The 10164-nt window shown below is 39.2% G+C and overlaps 1 protein-coding gene across 2 annotated transcripts; it reads left to right on the top strand.

Annotated features, from left to right (window-relative positions):
* The first annotated feature begins 2183 nt into the window (after nucleotides 1-2183).
* Nucleotides 2184-9756, top strand: LOC112289367 (two pore calcium channel protein 1). Of its 2 annotated transcripts, none has more exons than XM_024534537.2 (24): nucleotides 2184-2324; nucleotides 2755-2966; nucleotides 3324-3467; nucleotides 3592-3699; nucleotides 3918-4013; nucleotides 4126-4259; nucleotides 4392-4452; nucleotides 4563-4729; nucleotides 4993-5098; nucleotides 5376-5453; nucleotides 5572-5633; nucleotides 5971-6043; nucleotides 6146-6211; nucleotides 6391-6534; nucleotides 6989-7046; nucleotides 7136-7243; nucleotides 7363-7426; nucleotides 7600-7768; nucleotides 7962-8026; nucleotides 8189-8279; nucleotides 8471-8557; nucleotides 8709-8810; nucleotides 9000-9034; nucleotides 9239-9756. In XM_024534537.2, the coding sequence occupies exons 2-24, from the start codon at nucleotides 2799-2801 to the stop codon at nucleotides 9309-9311; spliced, it is 2259 nt and encodes a 752-aa protein (XP_024390305.1). In that variant the 5' UTR covers nucleotides 2184-2324; nucleotides 2755-2798; the 3' UTR covers nucleotides 9312-9756. The 2 variants fall into 2 exon arrangements, with proteins under 2 accessions (XP_024390305.1, XP_024390296.1); XM_024534528.3 differs by having other exon boundaries at nucleotides 2315-2557.
* Nucleotides 9757-10164: the final 408 nt, after the last annotated feature.

Below are 10164 nucleotides of genomic sequence, written 5' to 3'. Positions count from 1 at the left end.
TGTTTTTACAAGACAAATATGTAAGTAGAGCTATAACTTGAGAAAAAAACTTGATAAAAATCGAATAGTAATTGACAAAGATCAAAAAGTATTACACATCTCTTACTGTTCTTAGAATCTTACAATCCATGATAGTCTATATCTTCTTCGGAACTATCATTAATCTTTTGTTGGAAATAATATATCCTAGAAAGTGAACTTGAGTAGTATGGAATATACATTTTTCTAACGTGGCATATAATCCTGCATGTCTAAGTTTTTGTAATATATGAATTAACCTATTTTTATTTATTTTTACCTACTTCTACTTAATTTATAAGAATATATATGTATATCTGTGATAGAAGTATGTATATTAAAAAAGAAATTGTAATGGCTATTGCTAAAAGACCAAGAAACTAAAAACTCTTCAAATTAGACTAAAAATAAGAAAGGAGTTGACAAGAGTGAAGAAGACTTCATTCTTGCTTCTATATATACTATCTACCTAGGATCTATGTGGTGACGTTCTATAAGATCTCCTAAAATATATTGACTTTGCATGACACGTATTTTAACTTGCAAAGCAAGTTTTCTATATGGATACCACATAGTTAACTTGTTTTGGAAGCTACCAACACATGTGGCAAATGGTTAGTTTATTGACCTAATTTCTAACCTATCAATCAACTACAAAGATATATAAAGATAAAAAAATATCTAAAAAGCTTCTAAAAAGCTTTTCTATGAGGTATTTTTGGATGAGTAAATTTATAGAAGATTTATCATATATATATATATATATATATATATATATATATATATAATTTTTTTAATACATAATAATAATAATAATAATTAATAATGCATATGCTCTTCATTATAGTAAGTAATGTTTGATTATATCTTAAGACAATTTTGTATCAAAAGGTATTTTTAAATTGCATAAAAATGAAACTAAGGTAATTTGATTACAATTCAATAAAAATTTAGGAGTTTTTGTAATGTTCCATCATAATTACAGGTGTAGGCCATGATATGGGCCTATCTTGGCCCATTAATAGTAAGCATAGAATAATTTGAGATTATTGAAGAATCACATGTGCTTTGAGATTACTGAACCATGTGATTGTTGAAGAATATTAAAATCATTGTGAGTGATTGTATGTGTTAAGAAAGATGAGTAAAATAAAAATACAAATATCTTTAAATTTTGCTTAAGAACTTTGTAACTAGTAGGCTAGATTGCTTTGGTAGAGTTGTACATAGACAAAAGTTATCAAATACATTTCAATGAATCCTAAGCGTTTAGGCCCTTAAGTCCACACTTTAATTATATCCTGATGACTTGCTTTAATATGTTACCATTTGTTGTTCTCAGATACCATGATCTTTCTAATACATGCCTTGTCATTTATATGGTTGACACCCCACAAGTTGTATGAGCAACTCAATGACAGGCACCTAATTGTCAAATCACCTTCAAAATACTGACAAGCAAACAAATGCAGGATTTCAAAAAAACAGTAAAATAAAAAAAATCAGTTACTCACATCCAGCCAAAAAATATATATATTTCTGGAAACGGACACCCATTTGAACATTTCTTTTCATCCAGAACGAGCTGGGTGCCTAATCCTCTTCAGAGCCATAGGGAAGGAGCAGATTCAACTCCTTATGAATGACTTAACTTGATCCAAATCCCAGAAAGGCAAACATTAAAACTTATGTTACACATCAACTGGCTATGCCGCACTATTCACATGGAAAGGGACAGAGGTGGGTTTGGGGGGGGGGGGGGCACTTACTGTGGCGCTGCAAAGCCCCCCATTTGTTTACAATTTATCCAGCACTCGAATGCCCCCACCGACATGACGAAAAAAGCATTGGACGGATGAAGACCGATTCCTTCCAAATAGTGGACGGAGCTCACGTGCGTCGCGTCGCAGCGCATATCCATCAGTGCCTGATTTTGGCTTTGGCCCAGCTTTTGCCCATAACGCGGTAGTGGTGATAAATGGAAAGCGCCGCAGCGGACACGGCTCCACCTCCGTCTTCGTCTTCGTCGTCCCACCAGCGAGCGAGCATTCGTGAGTGGATGGAGGGAGGGCTTTCATGTAACAATCCCTGCTGTGGGCAAAAAGCCCCCGCTCCCCCGCACCCCACAGCCCCACCCACGCAACGTAAATGGCAATTGAGCTTTACAGACTGTGGGCACCCCTTCAAGAGCCTGTTTTTAGGAGGTTTGGTAAATGAGTGAGCCCAAAGGCGAGGCCCCACCGGAGGTGTCATGTCCTCTCCATATCTGATCCTCAAAGATGCTGTCCTAGATTCCTCCCAATCTGGTTTGCTCCCACATGACACTCCTCTGAACTGAACCTCAGTAGTTGTTGTTATTTATTTATTATTATTTGTTTTTTCTCGTTTCCCCTTTTTCTGGACATGTGCGTTGGGTGTTATTTTGTAGTTTTCCCGCTGTTTTCCTCATGACACGGAGAAAGACTTCGTGTGTGCGTTAGATATCGCATTGATCAGTGTGTTGATCTGGTTTCGGTTTTTGAGGATTTCGCTGCCCGAAGTGAGTCTTGCTGGGGTGATTCGGGGTTGTGAGCTTTGTGTTCATTGTACATGAAGTTGGTTTGGAAAAAGCGCAATGCAGGGGAGAAACAGAGAGAGAGGGAGAGACCAGGGGGAGTTTCAAGTGTAGGAGAGGTTGTGGCGTGGGTTTTGATCTAGTCTTTTGACGTAAACAAGGGCGTGGGTTGTGGATTGTAGGCACGAGAAAGGTGGACCTTCGATATTGAGTCATTTTTGTGGTGATGGAAGATCCGTTACTGCCGACTGGCAGCGGGCTGCGACGTCGGGGTGAATCCTCTAGCTCTGGAGGGTTTGAATCCACTGGGCTGAACAATGTCATTGTTGGGCGACGCGGGGATGCCATCACCAGGGGAGACAAGTATCAGAAAGCTGCCGCCATGGTTGATCAGGTACTGAAACGAGATTCTTCCCTGTCTCAGATGGAGGCAGCAAGAATCGCGAGCTTTGTGCTGAGGTTTTGCTCGTGAAGTAATCACTTTAATTTTGTCCACTTTACTTCTCTGACTGGTCTTTGCAGATCGCAATGTGCAATCCTCTCTGATTTTAACCTTCTCGAATAAATCGCTGCATTGTTGGAAACCAAGGACTAACGCCGCTGCCTCGAGTTTTATGTGATATTTTATTTATTATTTTTTTCAAATTTTTAATTGTAATTAATTATTTATGTTCATTTTTTCTTGTAGATTTGGATTGTTGTGTATTTGAATGAATAATTTCTTTCGTGCTGAATTTATTTGGTGGATTAGGCTGAGGATGGAGTCGGTCTGCCACCGGAGGTTCTTGAACAATCCAATTTCGAAGAAGCTGCCAAGTACTACTTCGCATATATAAGTTTGGATTTTTTGTGGGAATTGAACCTCGCCGCGTTACTCTTGTTGAATTTCTTTGAAGTAAGCTTCATCTAACAGCTTTTCAAGACCTTGTTTCTATTTTTTTTCCTGCACCTCAGAGTTTATCAGAGTTGTTATAAACGTTTCATTCCTCGCGACATTGTTTCGTTTGTTGGCTTTGCAGGTGCCTCTTTGGTGCAAGGAGAGCTTTCCAACACCATGTGGAGATAGAGAGAAGTTTTTTCTGGGAGGCCTTCCTTATTTGACTCGACATCAGTCGCTCATCACTGAGGTTTGGATCACTCCGCAAACGTAGCGTACTGCGCTGAATGCAGTAACCGATTTATATGCTGAACCTCTCAGTGAGAAGTGGAGTCCTTCAAGCCGAAAACACATCCCCCGTCTTTAATGTTTGTGAAGAGAGAAGTAGAAGTGAGGGTTGCTTCGTTGTAAAACATCGCGACCATTTTTATTCTTTCATGCTGATTTAAGTGCACGACTAATTTGCAGGTTGTGGTTCTCCTCATATTGGGAGTGCACACATTCTTCCCGATTGCTTTTACTGGAAATAAGCTGTTTTGGAGGAACAATCTCAATCTTTTACGAGTGAGCCGTCAACTGTCTCTTTTTTTCCTCTGAAACTTCTGCTGTACAGGTACACAATTTCAGTGATATTTCCCACTTCACGAGATAATTTGATCATCTAATCTGTACGCAGGTCTCCTTCTTTCTCGTATTGGCGTTGGATACAGTTGTCAATGCTATCTACATCATACCAACCGGTTTTATCTTCAGTCTGCCATTTCGACTGGCCCCTTATCTAAGAGTTGCCGTCGTCATACTGAACACTCGGTATATTTAACGACCTTGAAGGATCGTTTAACGATTATTCTACTTGGTTGGCCCTGCACTACTTATTTAATTATATCTTCTTGTCACGGTTGCCGCTAGTCCTTAATGTACTTCCTTGTTTGTATTCATCAGGGGTTTGCGTAATTGTGTGAAGACTCTAGCAGGGATTATCCCAGATTTCGCGGATATTGCTGTAAGTTTGCTACATTGTTTTTGAACTTCGATCATTTCTATGCGTTCATTCTTAGCATTTGAAGCATTACAAGTTGTAACCAAAATCTTGGCCTGAAATTTGTCGTTCAGGCACTGCTGGGTTTGTACTTGCTCTTCTCGAGCTGGTTGGCATACGTGATGTTTGAAGACACAGTGCAGGGCAAGACCACATTCACATCCTACTCAACCACTCTCTATCAGATGGCCATCCTTTTTACAACCTCCAACAGTCCCGATGTTTGGTTGGATGCATACAAGTATTTCTCTGATCATGGTTTTGCTCATGCACTGCTATGGATGTCGTCATGAGCTTCATTCAGAGGTTGTAGAGTTTTTTTTGATCATGATATACATCTTTAACATAAAAATCTTGTTCGTTGCCTGCTGTATAAGAAGGTTTTTCTTTCTTGTCTCGTGATATTTGCTCTATTTTTTGAGAAGGGGTGGAATGTATGGTTGTTTTCTGTTTTACACAATAACTTACGGATCTATTCTCTCTAACCAATCACTTTTGTTCCAGGTCATCGCGGTTTTACTCCCTCTTTTTCATCCTGTACATCTTAATTGGTGTTTACTTCTTTATGAACTTAGTGCTTGCCGTTGTATACGACAGTTTCAAGGGCCAGGTAAACATTATCCTTATCCACTTTTTGTACACAGGTCATAGATTGTATTGTAAACATTTTTCTGTTAAAAACGTGCTTGCTCTTCGTTCTCAAATCAGTCTTCTGCATCACTTCTGTTTCCGCTGGTTGGATTCATTCAGTATTTGAATACACATTGAACCTGCTTCATTCTCGCAGAAATTTAGAGCATTCTGTTGTCCGTCATCGCTCAGATGATTGTTGTCAATCGACTTTTGAGAACCTCTCAGTCTAACCAAAGTGGTGCTTATTGCATCAGCTGGCCAAGCTTCTGTTAAATGAAGCGAATGAGCGTCAGCAAGTTCTGGGTGCTGCCTTCAATCTTCTTGATGAACAGGTTAGCTGCAGAGTGCGTCCAGACGTGTAAGCTGTAGGGATGTCTAACATTCTCCTGTGGTGGTTGCCTTTGACAATTTTCATGCCCTGAGCTGTGAAACCCTTCTTGGATATTGCAGAAAAGAGGTTTTTTGGATAAGCTTCAATGCGCTCGTTTATTTAAGGAACTCAACAAGTACCGGTATGAGTTCTGCTAGCTTAGGAATCACCTTAAAACTTGAGATTATTCAGGTGCATGAGAAGTGTATTGTGGCATTGTGTGTTGAAGCTGCCTGCAAATAGCGCCACAAATGCATATAGTCCTCCTCACTGCTTAACGATCTGTATTCGTGTACTTCAGTCCTAAAAGTAGAATCGAATTTAGAACATTAGTGGATTGCAGTAAGCTTTTGATACGCCTTTGGTTTGAGTTCTTACTGATTGACCATATAAGCAAGTATACTGCCAAACTATCGCATGTTTCCTAAGCGACCACAGTGAGTATCTTCTTATTTTTCGTTGTTGGTGCTGGGTTTCAGGTCGTTACCAAAGATTGCAGATGATGACATGGAAGCTGTATTTTGTGCCTTGGACGACAGTGGTGACTTTCGGGTAGGCCCGTACACTTTCTTGTCTTCCTTTCAAAACTGATATCTGTCGCACGTAAGTGCTTCTTGCTCTTCTGAAACTCACATCCTGCATTATGGGCTACAGATCGATAGAGTGGAGTTCAATGATCTTTGCAATGCTATCTCATTGAAGTTCGACAAAGCTGATGAGGTATTGATTTCTTATAACCCGTTATTGTAACATATAGGATATGATATGAGTTAGTCTCTGTATATATGTATTCCTCGATTACTCTTAATTGCATTTTCTGCAGTATTAATCTTTATTATAAACGTACGTATCGTACAAACTGGCTTCTCACATATCGGTTCTGTTTGTGTCCATTGTAGCCCTCATGGTTCGAGTACTATCCAGCCTTTTACAACTCTGCTGCGCTCAACGCTATTAAGGCGTTTGTCAGGAGTCAAACCTTCGACAAAATTGTGATTGGCTTTCTGCTCATCAACGCCGTAGCTGTCATAATCGAAACCACGGTTTGTTCCTTCAGTGGGCATTGTGTTAGAATTTGACGTGTTCTCTGTGGGTGATGCATGATAAAACCCCCTTATTCTAAGTTATGCAATTCAATAGTGCATTATTTAAAAATGCGGGATTCTCAAATAAGACCAAAATGTTAGTTGCAGTAAAAGATGTTTGTCCCAGGGAGAATTTCTGTTCAACTCAATGCTAGCATGCTATGATCATGAGTCTTTTTCCTCGGTTTGTCTTGTATGAGGGTATCGTAAAAGAAGCTACTTGTAGAGTTCGTATCTAGAATTAAAAATTCGTAAACGAAGATATTTGCGGTGTTCTATGCGCAAGTATGTTGAAAAATGTGCTTGCCTTCTGCTTTCTTATTAAGGCCATTAAAGCCTTGGAAGAAGCATGTGAACTCATCAATCGGATTCTGTTATTATGAACTTCTTACATTTGACCGCTATGCCGCAGCTTGATATTGAGGAAAGTTCCTCACAGGCTCTCTGGCAAGATGTCGAGTTTGCCCTCGGTAAGTAACATTGAGAGATGTGATTCTGCAAGTTCTTTCAAATGAACGAGTGAAAGTTCCGATGCTGACTGGCCGTAACTTTCCTTCAGGATGGGTTTACGTGATCGAAGTAGGTTTAAAAGTTCTCGTTTACGGATTCACCAATTATTGGCGATCGGCTCAAAATCAATATGACTTCATCATTACCGTGATAATTGGTAGGTTAAAGAAGATTTCTTCCCCTATTCCTCACAACACAAATATTAGTTCCTGTATACTAGTTCTGCTGTGCTTGGTAGAAACTTCAATTGACCACTGCTTGCTGGATTCTGTGCAGTGGTTTCGGAGACCGTGGCCTTTTTCACTCCCGGTGATCTACCCTTCTTCACCAATGACGAGCTGTACAACATCTCAACTCAATACAGCGTGATTTCGGAATATTGACGAAAACATGAAAAGTTAAAAAAGGAGTTTGACTTGGTGTCAGCTTGTTCTCATAACACTTGTAGAGTAGACACCACGTAAAAACCAAGTTGAAGAAGTATTCTGAGACTTATGTTTGTTATTGTTGCAGGATCCGGTACCTCTTAATTGCACGACTTCTACGGTTGACTAGGTTGCTTGTGTTAGTTGAGCGGTACAAGGTTATGGTTGCCACGTTCTTCAAACTCATCCCGAATCTTATGCCTTACTTGGGGATCGTTTTCTGCCTTATGTGCCTATTTTGTTCCTTGGGTGTACACGTACGTTCCACTTCTTATCTCGTTTACTTCTCTTTTCTATCATTTTTGTCAGTAATATTAATGAATGAAAGCCAGAGGAGAATAAATGTTTTATAGTTTCAGATGGACAGTGGCAAAACAATTTCGTATTCAGGCTACTCCGTAAGACAATGTCGGCGTTGACAACATGGATTGCTGTTGAGGCATTGTGCAGCTTTTCGGTGGTCTTGTCTATGCTGGAAATCCCATCCTGGAGACCACCTCAATGTTCGAGAGCGAGTATCCTCCCTTATTGTCATTAGAATTGTTTTCCTTTTCTTGGGATCATGCTATGTGGATATGTTTCACTAAACGAAAACTTCTCATTGGCCAGAACCCCTTGTCTAAAGCATTTTTATAGAGAACTTTACGTTGTGCAACGAAATCCTTGACTATCTCCAGCTACTTGTTGCAAAACTTCAACGATTTTTCTTCTGGCATGGTTACATTGTTCGACTTGCTTATCATGGGCAGCTGGCAGACATGGATGGATGTGAGTTTTTAAAATTTAAAATTTTAAAGAAAATACCAGATTTGCTACTGCAACTGTCTGTTTTTTGTTCAACCATGAAGAAGCTTGCATCTGTGGCGATGATCGTAAACGGTATCATCTTCAGTCTCTAATTTCTCCTGTTAACATTCACTACTGATGTTGAAGCAGCTAACATTGAATTTAATTTGCAGAGTTATGTTGTATTGACCGGAACGTGGTGGACGATGTTTTACTTCTGGGGTTTCTACGTGATTGCTGTTCTATTTCTTCTTAATCTGGTAAGGAGATAAGATCCATTTCCCGTCCCATGTACGTTGAAGAACTGACATTTGTAATTATTAAGTGACGATTATCTTACAGGGCCTCGACGCTTATGTGCACTGCATAGAGTTGCTTATGGATGGGTGATTGTGGTGTTGAAAACCGCAGATCGCTGCTTTTGTCTTGGAAGCATTTTTTGCGGAAATGGAAATGGCCGCTTCGACGAAGTCATCTGATGAAGACGGGAGTAGTAGTGATTCCGACAACGAGGTGAGAAAATTTCATACATTTTTTAATCCTCCAACTTGATTTGTCAGGGCCGAAGTGAGCATCACACAAACCACTACTAAAAACAATAATTAGTTGGAAAGACTAGTCTCCGAACATACAAAACGGTCAAGATTTTGGGCTCGAAGATAATGTGCTTAGTTAACGATAGTTGATAATGTTGTATCACAGGCCGACAGGTTCAACCCGCGGCGCAGAGCAAAGAGGTATCATTCTGAACTCGGTACCCTACAATATTTGGTAGTGTTCTCTCCTTCAAAGCCTGTCTTTTGAACTAAAAGTATGACTCAGACCACCTGAAACGTTCACAATTCAATATTCAGTCCAAGTGATAGTTCCCAGTTACATGTATCAATATCATATTTTGTGATACGTTATTGACACAGAAATCGGGCCTCGTGTGGCTGCAGGGCAAGGGACTTCAACGTGCAATCACTTCTGAACCACATGTTGAGCGCTGAAATGGAGAAGAACAAGTCTTGAGTATTGTGAGAACAACATCTAACGCTCTGTTCTCAGCTATACATTAATATTTAAAAAGATGGAATTGTGTCTGTAACAGTTCACACCCAGGATCTTGATTGGTTCATTTGTTGAGCAGCAAGTCCGAATCTATCTGAATATCTTTTCTTTCTATTTTCCTCTTTATCTTGCAACCCGAGTTCAAGACGGAAGCAAGACTAACACGCTTTACAGGTTGCTAAATTCATTAGCGTAGATGAAGCTTTATTTCGTATTGTGGTCTCGTGTGCCCATTAGTGGAAACGAATTTTCACTATCTGGATCTCTCGAATTCTCTGCTCATACTCATTCTAAAGGTATTTCAACTTAGGTGAACTACTTTTTTAGATTCCTGACAGTTGTAACCCTGTACTTTCTATCAATCATCATCTCATTCCTGATGGGTATGTGAAAGTAACTTAGATCAGCAGCTGGTACTAAGATCACATATCTATAAAAATTTAATTTGTGGTTGCTAAGTGAAAAATTGACCACTCCTAAAAAAATGTTGACCAGAAAAAGAGAAAGAACATGTGCATAACAATAGAATTATTTATGTTTTGTCATTGTGAATGGAAAAAATGATTATTATCTATTACAACTTAGGTAGCTAAATTGAAAGAACTTTGAAATGAATTATATTTATAATGGAATTTGCATCTTCATTATTTTTAGAATGCAAGATCTTGATTATAATTGGAGAAGTGCATTGTAAGAAGGCAACATACAATTGTGTATGTGTAAACACATGAATTGTAAGATCTATTCATGTATATGTCATCAATTGTGCTTGAGATTTGTTGATAGTTATTGCAAATCTTGCCTTTATTTGAAA

Source organism: Physcomitrium patens, chromosome 1, assembly GCF_059467195.1.
Source record: "Physcomitrium patens ecotype Gransden chromosome 1, ASM5946719v1, whole genome shotgun sequence".
Lineage (NCBI taxonomy): Eukaryota > Viridiplantae > Streptophyta > Bryopsida > Funariales > Funariaceae > Physcomitrium > Physcomitrium patens.
Note: the sequence above shows the minus strand (reverse complement) of the source record. Positions and strands in the feature narration are given on the sequence as shown.